The sequence below is a fragment of the Castor canadensis genome, chromosome 10 (assembly GCF_047511655.1).
Source record: "Castor canadensis chromosome 10, mCasCan1.hap1v2, whole genome shotgun sequence".
Classification (NCBI taxonomy): Eukaryota; Metazoa; Chordata; class Mammalia; order Rodentia; family Castoridae; genus Castor; species Castor canadensis.
The window spans coordinates 62,634,568-62,650,433 of record NC_133395.1 but is presented as its reverse complement, the minus strand read 5'-3'; the positions used below and the strand labels follow the sequence as shown (position 1 = coordinate 62,650,433).

Here is a 15,866-nt window from a genome sequence, read left to right as displayed (position 1 = left end):
TGAAGATGACAGCATTAGATGAAGATATGATATATTTTTAATTATTGGCCAAAATAACCCACCATATGGTTTTCTTATTAAGTAATTTGGGTTGGAAACTGCTTGTTGTGCTCATAGCAATGCAGGTAGCGAAAAGCAGGTTGGGCAGATCTGCTTAGGGTAAGTACAACCTTGAGAGGAAGTTAAGAACTCCTTCCTTTGAGGAGCAGAAGGGAAACTTTGAAGTTTCAATTTATGGTTGTAGGAAACCAGGCAGCTAAACACTTGGCCCAGATAGTATAGAAGTTCCCTAGTTTTGATTGCTGCCAACTATTAAATTCAGGATATAACTATAAATTCTTGGAAATGGCCCTAATTTGGCTTGACATAACCTTTTTTCTTTTTTTGTTCCATTGCTTGAATTAAAGAGGAAAAATTGGAGTCTTCACTGATGTGTGTCAGAGAAAGGGGCTAAGATGACTGTAGGAAATTAATAGTTTTGGTGCTGTAGACTTTGAAAATATGGTTACTTTTTTGTAAGGTAGGAAATATCTGGTGCCCAGGTATTTTAGGGATCTTCAGGAAAGATTCAGCAGCTTCCTGTTCTTGTTCAGTTCCTTTGCCTAATACAATTTAATAATGTTAGTTTGGCTTTATAACAGTCCTGTAAATAAAGTCACTTTTACATGAACTGCTCACTATTCCTATAATTATCAATGCAACATGAAATAAATACAGCAGTAAAATAGGTGTCATGTTAACATTATTGTATGTTTTAATTTGTAATACTCTTACAGATTTGTTAGTTTTTGACTGCTTATAGTTTTAAAAATTACAAGGAATATTTATTGTCCCCACAGTGATGATAAATAATACAGACACAAGTGTAAAATACAATAATGGCAGGACAAAAAAATAGAATTACATTGGTAATTATATGTCATAGAAAAAATTAATCTTTGAGGCATATTAATTTAGAATAGGTTTGGAATAATTTGAACAGTTTTCAGTAGAATAATGAATATTTAAAAATTACAGATTATACACATAAGTGTTTAGCTTGATGAGTTTTTAAAAAAACTTATTAGCATAAATAAGTTGTACAGAGGGATTTCATTGTGTCATTTACGCACATGAATTTGATCCAATTCACCCTGTCTATATTACTGTTTCTTTACCTCTCTTCTTCCTCCTCCCTGAGCTTGATGGGTGTTGACAAATGATTACTCCTTTAACTACCATCACAATCAAGATGAAGAGTATTTCTGCCTCCCTGAAAAGTTTTGTATTCCTTTACAATAATTCCTTTCCTTCCTCCAATCCCAGGCAATTCTTTTTACCATTTTAGTTTGCCTTTTTTTTTTTTTTTGAGGGGATTTGAACTCATAGCCTCACATTAACTAGGCAGGCTTACTCTACCACTTGAGCCACACCTCCAGCCCTTTTTGTTCCAGTTATTTTTCTAATAACATCTTGCTTTTATGACTGGGCCACCATCCTCCTATTTACACTTCCCACGTAGCTGGGATGACATGCACGTACTATCATGCCCAGCTTTATTGGTTGACATGGTTACTTTTTGACCTCGAACCTTTGTGCTCCAGATTTTGGCCTCCTGAGTAACTGGAATTACAGGCATAGTCTACCACACCCAGCATAATTTTATAAAAATGTGATTATAATCCTTCCTTCCCTTTCTTCCCTTCCTTCCCTTCCTCTCTCCCTCCCTTAATGGAACATTAATATTGTTACTAGAACATTGATATTGTTTTGTGTAGGGAGGTTTATTCTCTTTATTACAACTCTTACTCCATTGTATGACTATACAACAATTTGTTTACTCATCTGCCATTGAACATTTCGGTTGTTTCCAGTTTATGGCATTATGAATAAAATTCCTATATGTCTTTATTTGTTTTGCTATTGGATAGATAGCAAATGTCTGGGTCATATGGTGTGTCTTTAGCTTCATAAGAAAGTTTGAAGTTGTTTTCCAAAGTGTTTGTACTCCTCTGGACTCTCACCCGTACGTAGTATGTGAGTTCTAGTGCTTCCAGCTCCTCACCAATACTTTGTGTTGGCAGTCTTTTAAAATGTTTGTCATTTTAGTCATTGTGTAGTGGTATATCATTATGTTTTGTCCTTGTTGTTTTGTGGTACTGGGAGTATAATTCAGGGCCTCATGCTTGCTAGGCAAGCACTATCACTTAAACCACACTCCAATCGTTTCGGGTTTTTAAATGTTGTTTTTGAGATACCATCTATCTAACTTTGCCTGTGCTGGCCTCAGACTTGTGATTGTCCTGCCTCTGCCTCCCCAGTAGCTGGGATTACAGGTGTGTGCCACCACACCCAAATATTATTATGATTTTAGTTCATATTCTTTTGATGATTATGATGTTTGGCATTTTTTACATGCCTGTTATAGGCCAGTTATATATCTTCATTGTGTAGTGTCTGTTAAAATGTGGTCATTTAAAAATTAGGTTGGTTTAAATATAAAGTTGTAATTATGAGTTTAAAAGTAATCTAGGTACAAGTTCTGTCTCATATACATACATAGCAACTATTTTCTCTGTTTGTTTTTCCATTTTCTTAACAGTTTCCTTTGAAGAACAAAAGTTTTTCACTTTTGAGGTCCATTTTATCAATTTTTCTTTTATGTTCATGTTTTCTGTGTTCTATCCAAGAAGTATAAACTATCCCAAAGTTTCTGTTATATAAAAGATTTTTCTCCTATATTTTATTACAGAATTTGTGCCTTTTACCTTTTATATATATGTACTTTTAAATTTCTTATTATTCATTTATTCACATGTGCGTACATTGTTTGCGTCATTTCTCCCTCCTGCCCCCCTCCCCCCCTTGCTTCCAGGCAGAACCTGTTCTGCCCTTATCTCTAATTTTGTTGAAGAGAAGACATAAGCATAATAAGGAAGACAAAGTGTTTTTGCTAATTAATTCATGTACAAATGTGTTACAACCCAAGTTGATTCATCTCTAACTGATTTTTACACTGGTTCCTGATCCCCTTCTCATATTAACCTCTGTTGCTTTAAGGTTTTGTATTAGTTCTTCTGGAGTGGGGACATCAAATGCTTTCATGTTTTGGATTTTCTCCCTATTCCCACATCTCCTTATGTGCTCTCACCTTGTCATGTGGTCCAAATCCAACCACATTGCTGCTAGATCTAAAGTCCACATATGAGGGAGAACATAAGATTTTTGGTCTTCTGATCCTGGCTGACCTTGCTCAGGATGATGTTCTCCAGTTCCATCCATTTACTTGCAAATGATAAGATTTCATTCTTCTTCATTGCTGAGTAAAATTCCATTGTGTATAAATACCACATTTTCTTGATCCATTCATCAGTAGCGGGGATCTTGGTTGTTTCCATAACTTGGCTATTGTGAATAGCACTGTGATAAACATGGGTGTGCAGGTGTACCTTTTATATTTAGTTCTGTTTCATTTTGAGTTAATATTTGTGTATACTATGATATTCACTCAACCAATTTGAATTACCTTGGCACTTCTTTTGAAAAATCAGTTGAATCATGTATTTGTGGGTCTTTTTTAAATCCTATTCAGTTTTATTTATATGTCCATTCTTAGGGCATTACTTCATTGTCTTTATTGCTATAGCTTTGTAGGAAGTCTTAAAAATCAGCTTGTGTAAATCCTCCAACTTTGTTCCTCTTTTTCAAGATTGGTTTGGCTATGTAACAGATGTGTGTAAAACATGCCATCCAACAACAGCAGAATATAGATCTTTTCAGGTCAACACAGAATCTTCTACAGGGTAGATCATAGGTTTGTGTTACAGCATAAAAGAAGTCTCAACAATAATGCATGCTAATTCAAAACTAAATTAAAAAGTAGAAATCAATATAAGTTGAATAAAAAAGAAGTCTCAAATTTAAAACACTAAAATCATACTATGATCTGTGATGACAGTGGAATGAAATTGGAAATCGATAACAAATAAATTTGGCAGATTTATAAATAATGTGGAAATTAACACACTTCTAACTAACCAACAGGTTAAGTAAATCAGAAGGGAAATCAGGAAATACTTTGAGGTGAATATAAATGAAAATACATGTTATTTAAAAATGACTGGAGCCAGGTTCAGGAACAGTTATAGTTGTGGGTACCTATAGTAAGAAAAAAAAAAAATTCTGCAAGTCAGTAACCATCAGCTTTAAGAAATGATGGCACACACTTGTAATCCCAGCAGTAATCCAGTACTTCAGAGGCTAAGACAGTAGGATCATAAGCTTGCGGCCAGCCTGGGCTACATAATGAGACCCTGTTCCAAAAAAAAGAAATTAGAGAAGCAGCACAAACTAAATTTAAAGCAAGCAGAAGGAAGGAAATAAAGATTGGAGAGGAAATAAATGAAAAAGAGAATAAAAAGCAGTAGAAAAAAATCGATGAAACCAAAAATTGATTCTTTGAAATGTCATCTAAATCAGCAAACTTTCCCCTAGACTATTGTAAAAAGAGAAGACTCAAATTACTAAACCTAGGGATGAAAGAGAGGAACATTACTACTGACCTCATACTAAGGGAATACTATAAACAATTGCATGGCAGCAAATTGGATAACCTAGATGAAATGGGAAAATTCCTAGAAAGACACAAAACTATCAGAACTGAGTCAGGAAGAAATAAGAAGTCTGAATAGACCTGTAACAAGTGAAGAAATTGAATCCATAGTCAAGAAACTTCCCACAAGGAAAAGCCCAAGACATACGGTAATTTCTACTAAATAAAGAATTAACACCAGTACTTTACAAACTTCCAAAAAATGGAAAATTTGTTTTGAACTTCGTGTCATCATGCGATAGTGTTCCAAAGAAATTTGTTGTGTGTGTGTGTGTGTATTTAGTGTGTGTTGAATAATTTACATTGTTTATAATTACCTTAGAGGAAAACTTCAGTAGGCTTTATTTTTTCTTTTTGGTGTTACTGGGGCTTGAACTCAGGGCCTCATGCTTGCTAGGCAGGTGCTCTACCACTTCAGTAGGCTTTTGATGCTTTCTAGTTTGGTGGTGATTGTGTAATTATTTTGGGTGTTAACCTAGAGCAGTGGTTAAGTGTGTGGTTCTTGGACTATCAGTGTCAAAATCTTCACCTGAGATCTTGTTAGAAATGCAAATTTTTGGCCTGCCCCAGACCTGCTTGAAAAACTCTGGGATTGGAGCCCAGCAGTCTGTTTTAACAAGCCATGCTATTTGATACAGGCTAAAGTTTGAAAACCACTAAACCAAAGCAAAGTGTAGCATAGAAAGTTGAAAGAATTTGAATTTAGTCTCTGGAAAGGTGTTGAGATTATCAAAATTTTTTGCATCACACTCTGGATTAAATTCTAATGGGGAATTATTACTAGTAGTTTGTGCTTTGAATGTCTGCAATTTGGTATGTTGATGTTACGGAGCAAAAGTGAGATGGGAGCCAAAATGTAAGTGGATCACAACTTTTAACACTACAAAATGCATGGTGGTGCATCAGTAATGTTTTCTCTCCTTTAAACATTTAAAAACGTAATATTTTAGACATAAAAATAAGTAACATTAATAAAAAAAATTCTGAAGCAATAATAAAATAAGTATCTAATTTAAAAACAAGAATATCACTAGTACCCTGAAAAGCTTCCTGTGTTTTCTTCTCTTACCTCTGGTTGCTTCCTTCCAGAACTAATCCACTGTCACATATTTTTGTAAATTGGTACTTTGCTTTTCTAGATTTATAATATATGTATAAAAATAATGAGAAAAAAAGCTTTTTACCTTTGTTTTGTTCACCTAACATATCTGGATTTGTTTAGCTGTAATTCATTCATCCTCATTGTTGAGGAATAATTTTTGTATCCCACAATTCATTTGTTTTTCTTTTAATTACCATTTTGGTTGCTTTTATTAGTTTTTGCTGTTACAAGCCAACAATGCCAGGAAACTGCTTATATATAGCTCATGGCACACATATGTGAGTTTCTATAAGTGGAGTTGAGCTGTGTGTCTTTGGAGGTGTTTTTCAAGTTTACCAGATTTTGCTAAGTTGTTCGAAAATGGTTGTATTAACTGACATTTTATAAGTTGCTTCATATCTTCATGAACACTTAGAGATGTTATACTCGTTTATTGAGACATAATTCACACATTCATTTATTAAAACATAGTCTGCATACCATATGGTTCACTCATTTAAAGTACAAAACTCAGTGGTTTTTTTAGTATATTCATAGAGTTATGGAACCATTACCACAGTCAGTTTTGGAATATTTTCACCACCACAGAAAGAAACCTTATATCCTTTATCAGCCACCTGCTTTTTCCCCATCCTTCCCCCACATCCACTCCCTCCCCTAGATCTAAGCAATTATTAATCCTTCTGTGTCTATAAATTTGCCTTTTTGGGATATTCATAGAGATGGAATCATATAATTTGTAGTTCAAGAGTCTTGCATGTTATTATTATGTGAGTATTTTGTCCCTTTTTGTTGCTAAATATTTTACTGTGTAGATATAGTACATTGCATTTGTTCATTCATTAGTTGATGGATATTTAGGTTATTTTCACCCTTTGGCTATTATGAATAATATTGTGTATATTTGTAAGTTTTTGTGCAGACATAGGTTTTCATATCTCCTAGATATATACCTAAGGGTGGAATCGCGGGATCCTGTGGTAACTCAATGTTTAACCTTTGAGAAACTGCCAGACTGTTTTCCAGAGTGACGTATATACCAGTCCCACCAGCAATGCCTGAGGGTTTCAGCTTCTCCACATCCTTCTAATCCTCTCTTCCTCTTTCTCTCCCTCCCTCTCTCCCTCCCTCTCTCTGCCTGCCTCTCTCTCTCTCTCTCTCTCTCTCTCTCTCTCTCTCTCTCCCCTTCTCTCTTTCTCTCTCTCTCAAGACCTTGTGTGTGCGTTGTGTAGGCATATGCTCTTATCATTGAGCTACTAAACCCCCAGCCCTTGTCTTTTTTTTTTTTTTATCCATCTTAATAGCCATCTCATGGTTTTGATGTGCATTTCTCTGATACGTTTATTGGTCATTTGTCCATCTTCTTTGTACAACTTATTTTTAGATCATTTGCTCGTTTTTTTTGGGGGGGGGGCTTGTACTGGGGCTTGAACTCAGGGCCTACACCTTGAGTCCGTCTGCCAGCATTTTTTGTGTGTATGTGTGATGAGTTTTTTTGAGATAGGGTCTCAAAAACTATTTTCCCGGATTAGCTTTGAACCGTGATCATCCTGATCTCTACCTCCTGAGTAGCTTGGATTACAGATAGGAGCTACCGGTGCCTGGCCTTTGCTCATGTTCTAATGTTGTTACTTGTCTCTTTACCAATATTGTAGTTGTAAGAGTTCATTCATTATATATTCTCATTACAAGCCCCTTGTTAGATACATGTTAGGCAAATCTTTATATCCCATTCTGTGGGTTGGTTATCTATTTGTTTATTCATTTATTTTACTATCATGGGCGCTGTATATTTCTTCATTAGGTATATAATGTCAGGTTATTTCTTTTTTATAATTCAAAAACCACTGACAATCATTGCTTGAATCCATTAATTTACTAACAGTTATAAAATGATGATATTGGAATTGTCATCCCTGCATTAGAATTCTGAGTTCACAGTTGCTAGTTCTTTCATCATATTGAAGATACCATTTCATTGCTTGATTGCTTGTCAGTAGTTAGCTTGATCATGAACACCCTGAAAAATGAACGCCCAACTTCGTGACAATCCTTTAGTACAAGATCCTTTAGACTTTTGTTCCAAAGCTGTAGTTTTATAGATGTATCACTACTTGAGAGAGTAATCTTGTATCCTTATGCAATTAAAAAAACCAAAATGAATCCTAGAAATTGTTTTGTTTCCTACCTCCCTTTCCTCAGATAAAATTCATACATTTTAGTTATTATGCTCAGGAAAACATCTAGTAGTGCAAAGAACAAATGTAGTGTAAATATCTATATTGCAGAGGGTTGTTATTTTCTTTTACCAGGCTTATTGAGGTATAGTTTCTTTTCTATGCAATTCACAGATTGTTAGTTTATAGTTTGATTTATAGTAAATTTATAGTCATATAACCATCACTACAGTTCATCTTTAGAATACTTCCATCACCTCCAAAATTCCTCTCCTGTACTTTCCTGAATTTATTTATTTTCATTACAGAGATTATTAGCCTGGGGTTGTCAGAGGCTTTTGATGGCCCCTGAACCACATGAAATTGTATGTCAACAATATGCTCTATTTTTAAAGTCACTTTCATTGAATCCTGAGTAGAGTTTATGTCGTTAAGAAGGTAAAATTTTAGTAAAGTGTCAATTTTACAAATGCAATAAAGCAAAACTCATTGAGTTTACCTTAATAAAGTCAATCTAAAATTGATCCTGTGACTCTAAAGCTTGAAGAAGGAAAAATAATGAGGATATGCTATTTTAAAATTTTTAACTGTACTTTATAATTTCCACATAAAATTTAAACCAATAAATAATAGCCATATATAAGGTCCATTTGTAAGCAAAAATAAAAAAATAGGTTATTTTAAAGTAATAAGTCTTTAGGACTTATTTTAGGATTCTCTTTTCCCTTTGGTACTCTGCATTTTACCATGATATGTCCAGGTGTGCATTTATTTTTGTTTTTCCACTTGGCATTTGTTGGGCTTCTTAAATCTATGGTACGTTGCTTTTCATCAGTTCTGGGAAATTCTTAGCCATTATTTCTTCAAACATTGTTTCCATCCAATGCCTTTATCTTTCTGGATCTCAAATAAACACTATTTTGTAATTTTCCATACCTTTTGTATTTTTTCATTATTATGTCTCTTTTTTTTTTTTTTTTTTTTTTTTGAGAGGGTGTCTTGTTATGTAGCCCAGGTTGTATTTGAACACTTGTTTTTCTGTTTCAGTTTTTGAGTGCTGGGATTACAGGCATGTACCACCCTGAGTGGCTCCTACTTGTACTTTCTTCTGACCTATTTTAAAGTTCACAGAATCGCTCTTAAACTGCAGCAAATCTGCTATAAACACATTTTTGAGTTCTTAATTTTGGTTATATTACTATATTTCAACAGTTGATTATTGTTGGTGGTTGTTTTTTTGTGATTGTTGTTGGTGGTTTTTGTTGTTTATTTTGGTGATACTGAGGTGGTAGTGGTACTCAGGGGCTTGTACTTTTTAGGCAAGCAATCTACCACTTGAGCCATACTTCCAGCCCTTCAATAATTGGTTTTTTAATCCAAAGTTCTTTTATTTTTCAAACTATTGGCCATTTCCAATAACTTCTTCTGGCTTGCTAATATTTTAAATTCCATTTTTCTGCACCTTAACTGCTTGCTATAGTTTCACATTTTATAACTTAATTCCAGCATTCTGATTCCAAAAGGGCTCATTTTCACTTGTTGCCATTCACTCTGACTTAAGGCTATGGTTCTATTTTATGTTGGCTTATTTTTATATACACTTGGTGACTTTTACTTAATTCTGGGAGCCTAATAGAAATGCTTTTCTGTAGTAAACGTGTATCTGATTCTGTTGAGAAACAGTCCTTTTTGGCCAGGTCGAGGTTCTGGCTAAATGAGAAGTCTTAAGATTTTGCTTTCCTCTGTTGAATCTGGAGTGAGCTTAATTTCTCTTCCCATTGTGATGCAGGCAATTAACCTCACATTTTTCTTTTCACTGATTTACCTTTTATGATTTCACCCTTAGGTTTAACCTTATTGACTCCTCTGCCTTTTTACCACTTACATAAGTTCAGCAGTGCATTACAAATTATTTTTTCTGTTATAGGCAGAATCTAATTATAATGGAACAGATGACTTCTCAAAGTATAAGGTCTTCCAGAAATGACATACACTGTTTTTATTGCTATGAAGATGTATCTTATTTATTTTTTAAGTTAATTAACTAATTAGTTTTGGGTTTGTTTTTTTTTTTTTATGGGACTGAGGTTTGAACTTAGGGCTTCATGCTTGCAAAGCAGGCACTCTACCACTTGAGCACACTTCTAGTCCATTTTGCTCTGTTTATTTTGGAGATGGGGGGTCTTGCTAGTTATTTGCCTAGGTTGGCCTTGAACCTCAATCCTCTAGATCTCAGCCTCCCAACTAGCTAGCATTACAGGTGTAAGACATTGGCGCCTGTTTCCAAGTTTTGACTACTAGAAGTAAAGATGTAAATGTATGCAGATTTCTCGTAAATATTAAGTTTTATCCAAATAAGATAAATGTCTAGTATCGCAGTTTCTGGGTCCTATGGGAGTTGCATGTTTGGTTTAAAAAATTGTTGGCCAAGCCAGGTGCCAGTGGCTCACGTCTGTTAATCCTAGCTACTCAGAAGTAAAGACCAGGGGGATCATAATCTGAAGCCAGCTCGGGTAGATAGTATCACAAGATAGCACAAAAAAGTGCTGGTGGAGTGGCTCAAGTGATAGAGTGCTTGCCTAGCAAGCATGAGGCCCTAAGTTCAACCCCAGTACTACCAGGAAAGAAAGAAGGGAGGGAGGGAGGGGGAAGGGGGGAAGGGAAGAGAAATTGTTGGCCAAGTGCTGTGACCCATGCCTACAATCTCAGTGACTCAAGGGCGAAGATTGGAAGGATTGTGGTTTGAGACCAGCCTAGGCAAAAAGTGAGCAAGATCCCATTCCAGCCTCAAACCCAGGTGTGGTGGTACCCTTCTATAACCCAAATACATGGGAGGCCATAGATAGGATTATGGTCTGAGGCCAGTCCCAGCCAAAAACCTGAGACAGTATCTGTAAAATAACTAAAGCAAAAAAAGTCCGGGGTGTGTTTCAGCGGGGTTGATGCTCAAGTGGTAGAGTGGCTAGCAAGCACCTGAGTTCAAACCCCAGTACTGACAAAAAGAAAGGGAGGGACAAATTGATTTTCAAATTGTTACTCTGTTTTACATTCCCACTAGCAATGTATAATGTGTATCCTTGTCAGCATTTGGTGGTGTAACAGTTTTTGATTTTAGATGTGTAGTAAGGTATTGGGAAATACTGTGATTTTAATTTGCATTTCCATAATGGTTAATGATATTGAATATTTTTTCATGTGCTTATTTGCCATCTATATATCTTTTTTTTTGAGATAGGGTCTTACTGTGTAACCTTGCAATTCTCCTGCCTCAGCCTACTGAGTGCTGGGATTACAGAGATGCCACACCATTCCCAGTTTATTTGTCCTTGTTGATGAACTGTCTTTGTTTCTTTTGCCCATTTTTAAATTCAGTTAGTTGGTCATTTAGAGCTTTAGAGTTCTTAATGTACTATAGATACTAGTACATTATTGTCTATGCAATTTCCATATTTTTTTTCATTATCTTCTCATTCTTCATCTTCATATGGACTTTCCCAGAATAAAATTTGGGTACTGGGGTTTGAACTCAGGACTTTGTGCTTGCTAGTGGGCATTCTACCCCTTGAGCCATGCGTCCAACCCTTTTTGCTGTGGTTATTTTGGAGATAAGGTCTTGCTTTTTTCCTCATGCCAGCATGGACCATGATCCTCCTTGAGTGCCAAACTGTCTCATATATGGTGCGATTGAAGGTGCTGGGATGAGGATCATTCAGTTGTTTTTCTGGTTTCTGCTTCATGGATACTGCTTTGTACATAATTTAGACAGACTGTGAATATAGCTTTTAAAAAACGTACCTTTTAAATTCTTGGTAAGATCTAATTTTAATAGATTTTAGATTTTCCTTTATTTGCCGAATTAAAAAGACTGCATGAATGAAAATTCAATTTGGTATATTTGGGGTTCTCTGTTTTGTTCCAATGATCAATGTGTATGTCCCTCTACAATATAACTCAGTGTTTATTACTCTAGTTATGTAGTAAATCTTAAAATTGGCTAGGCTGATTCATTCTACTTAATTCATTTTTAAAATTGTTTTAGCTATTTTAGTTACCTTGCCTTTCCATGTAAATTTTAAAATAATCTTTTCTGAATCTGTAAGAAATTGCTGGGATTTTGATAGGAATTGTTTTAAACATGTATATCAATATGGGAAGAATTGATCTCTTTACTAAATTGAGTCTACTAGTCTACTAATTCATGAATACACTATGTCTCTCCATTTACATCTTATTGAACTTTTTCATCAGTGTCATGTGGTTTTCTGCATACAAGTCTTGTACGTGAATTGTTAGGTTGTGGGGAATCTAACTTGACATGACTATAGCTATATTGGTTGTAACCTCCATTTTGCCTATCAGGCAGTCCTTCATCCGAAGGCTTATAGAACAAAGACATTAAGATACTCAGCTCACCATGTTGTGGTGATCACTGATTCTTGCATTGTATCTTAAAACTGATTTAATACATGTTAATAGTTTGTGAGAAAGTTCATGCCTATTGACTACAGCACACCTAGGTCAAGCTTAAGTCTGTAGACATCCTCCTGCTTTTGGGTGTAGGTACTGCCTGCCTTTTGCTGCCTCCCAAAACATGTTTCTGCCTGTAAGTTCCTAATAAATTACAGTTTATATAATCCTGGATCTGTAAATTTTTTGAGAGGTTAAAAATGTGTTTTTGAGATTGTATTTTTAATTTCATTGTCCATGTGTTCATGGACATAATTGATTTTAGGTTTATATCTTGGATTCTGTGATCTTGTTGAACTTGCTAGTTAGATCCAGAAGTTTTCAGTAGGTTCTTTGGGATTTTCTATGTAGACAGTCATGTTATGTACAAATAGGAGCAGTTTTATTTCTTCTTTTCTGATCTGTGTGCTTTTTACTTTCTTTTCTTGCCTAATTGTACTGGGAAGAACTCCTGGCATAATGTTGAGTAAGAGCAGTGACCAAGGATATCCTTGCCTTGTCAGTGTTGAGGGGAAACTATTTAGACTTGTGCTGTCAGGTATTGATGTTAGCAGTAGGTTTTTTGTTGTTGTTTGTGGGGTTTTTTTTGTTTTTTTGAACTTTATTGAGTTGAAGAAGTTCCCTTTTATCGCTATTTTTCTGAGTGTTTTTATTATGAATGGGTATAGAATTTTGTTAAATACTTTTTCTGTATGGCTAGTAAGAGTGTTGATTTTTCTTCTTCAGTCTGTTAATGTGGTTTACACTGATTAGCTTTCAAATACAGAACCAGTCTTGGATTTCTGGAATAAAATCCACTTGGTTGTGGTGTATAATTCTTTTCCTGCGGTAATCTCCCTTTATCTATGGGGAATATGTTCTAAGACTCCTACTGGCTGCCTGAATCCATTGTACTAAACCCTATATATACCATGGTTTTTTCCCCTTTACATATATACCCAATATAAAGTTTAACTTACAAATTAGTCACAGTAAGAGATTAGCAACAATAACAAATAATAAAAAGTATATTATAATAATATGCTATAATAAAAGTTAGTAATTTGTTATCTCTCAAAATATCTTATTGTACTATACTCACCTTTCTTCTAACCTTCTTGTGATGATGTGAGGTGGGTGATGTAAGGTAGGCACTTTTTACGTGATGCGATGAAGGGAGGTGACAGACATAGGCATTGAGACATAGCATTGTGCAGTGTGTTACTTGACCATGACCACTGCAGTGCAAGGACAGTTGATCTGATAACCAAGTCAGTGCTACAGGATTACCAGGTGGATAGTGCATGTAGCATGGATACAGTGATTGATGTCTTGGGCAGGACAGTGTGAGATTTTATCATATTACTCAGAATCGTGTACAATTTCAAATTTATGAACTTCTTTTTAGAATTTCACATTTAATATTTTTGACTGCAGTTGACAATGGGTAGGAGAAGCCTTGGGAAGCAAAACTATGAATAGGAAGAACTACTGCATATTGAATTCTCTTTGCTAATACTTTGCTAAGGATTTTGGCATCTGTATTCATGGGGGAATATTGGCTTACAGTTTCCTGTTTGTACTGTTTTGTTTGATTTCATTATCAGGTTATTTTAGCTTTAAGGTTTTTTTTTTGGAAAGATGTGTAGAATTTATTCTAGGTATTTTTCAGATGTTTGGGAAAATTTTCCTTTTAAAACATTTGAGCCTGGAAGGGAAAAATTTTAATTTATAAATTTAATTTCATTATTAGTTATAGTGATGCTCATATTAAGTATTTCATATTGGGTAAGATGTGGCAATTTGGGGTTTTTTTGGGGGGGTGGTTGGTCCATTTCATCTAAACTGTCACTATTTTTTTTCTTTTCTTTTTGGTGGTACTGGGTTTTGAACTCAGGACCTCATGCTTGCTAGGAAGGCAGTCTACCATTTGAGCCACACCCCTTTGGCCCTTTGTTGTGATGAGTTTATTTGAGATAGGGTCTCTCAAACTATTTTCCCAGGCTGGTTTCAAACCTCAATCCTCCTGATTTCTGTCCCCTAAGTAGCTAGGATTGAAGGTGTGAACCACCAGCACCCAACTACCACCTACCCCCCCCCCCCCACTTTTTGTCTTGTGTCAATTTTACTAATATTTTTTCCAGAGAAAGTGTTTTATTTCATGATTGTTTCTCTTTTTTCAGTTTCATCAATTTGTATTCTGTATTCCACTTTATTTTGGGTTTATTGTGCTTTTTATATCCTAAAAAGCAAAACTCGTGTCAAGAAAATGTTTTTGACACAGTTTTGTCTTTAAATCTCAAGGAGTCACTCACAGATATTATATAGTTGGATCATTTTTAAAATCCATTCTGCCAGTCTGACTTTTGATTGGAAAGTTAAATAGTTGGAAATGAAATCCAGCAGTAACATAAAAAGATAAATATGCCATGACCATATAACCTTTATTCCAGAAACATAAGAATGTAACATACTTATGTATTATAAAAGAATCTAGCATATCAGTAGGTTAGAGAGGAGAATATGTAATCATTTCAGTGATTTCTAATAAGGCATACCTAATATAATCCCATAGCTAATACAACCTCTTAATAAACTTAGAAGGATACGTCTTTATCTGTTGGTACCAAATATCTATCTCAAACTTATTTTGTTTTTCTTGTGGTTTTAATAGTAGCGATGAGTTACTTTTTAAAAGCATAAATTGTTAAAAGAGATAGAACCCATTGGTTGAAAGCATCAAAAATAGCTTGGGTTGACTTAACCAAATCATAATTTACTACAAGACTGAGGCATCATGTAGAATGAGAACTGGAAAATAGAGCAAGTAAAGGATACAGGCATTATTCACTTGTGAACAAAGTCTTCCTTTGGAATTTAATAAGCAGTTCCCTCTCTTTTTACATTGCTTAGAATTCATTTACAGAGGAGAGTTCTGTTGGTTATTGTTTTGTCTTAAGCTAGGAGTAAGTGAGGCACTTTAGATTTCTGAACACTGTACATAGTGGGGAGGATGTAATTTTCCAAAGAAAACTGGGTCTACACCCAGGACCCAGAAGAATGGATCCGAGGCAGCCAAGCCTCATCTTTTACCTTTCACAAAATTAACCAACAAATGTCTAGTAAAACAGAATTTTGGCTTTTTATCTAATAATAATTCAGCATCTAAAATAAATTGATCAGCTGAGGCATGTGGACACACATGCTTGTGATGTTAGCACTTGGAGGATGAGGAAGGAGGATCTAGAGTTGGAGGCCAGCCTGGCTACTTCGATAGACCCTGTCTCAAAGAAAACAAACACATACATACACACACACAAGTAAATGGATCTGCCTTTAATCCTTAAGATTAAATTACTTCTAAAAAGATTTAAGCCTCAAATGCCTAATTTACATACTAGCAGTATCAATATTTTTATACTTACATAATCTTTATTTTTCTTTTTAGACAATGCGAAGACACAGAAATGAAGTAACAGTTGAACTGCGAAAGGTAAGGGTGATACGCACTTAAAGGAAGCTATTTAAAGATTTTTCTGATGTTAAAATT

The 15,866-nt window shown here is 35.0% G+C and overlaps 1 protein-coding gene across 2 annotated transcripts in view; it reads left to right on the top strand.

Moving 5' to 3' along the window:
* Kpna3 (karyopherin subunit alpha 3) overlaps window positions 1–15,866 on the top strand; it is an 86,010-nt gene that overhangs the window by 23,111 nt on the left and 47,033 nt on the right. For both annotated transcript variants that reach the window (XM_020170900.2, XM_074043414.1), the window contains exon 2: window positions 15,765–15,809. In XM_020170900.2, coding sequence (XP_020026489.2) covers window positions 15,765–15,809 — 45 coding nt within the window. The remainder of the gene's footprint in view (window positions 1–15,764; window positions 15,810–15,866) is intronic.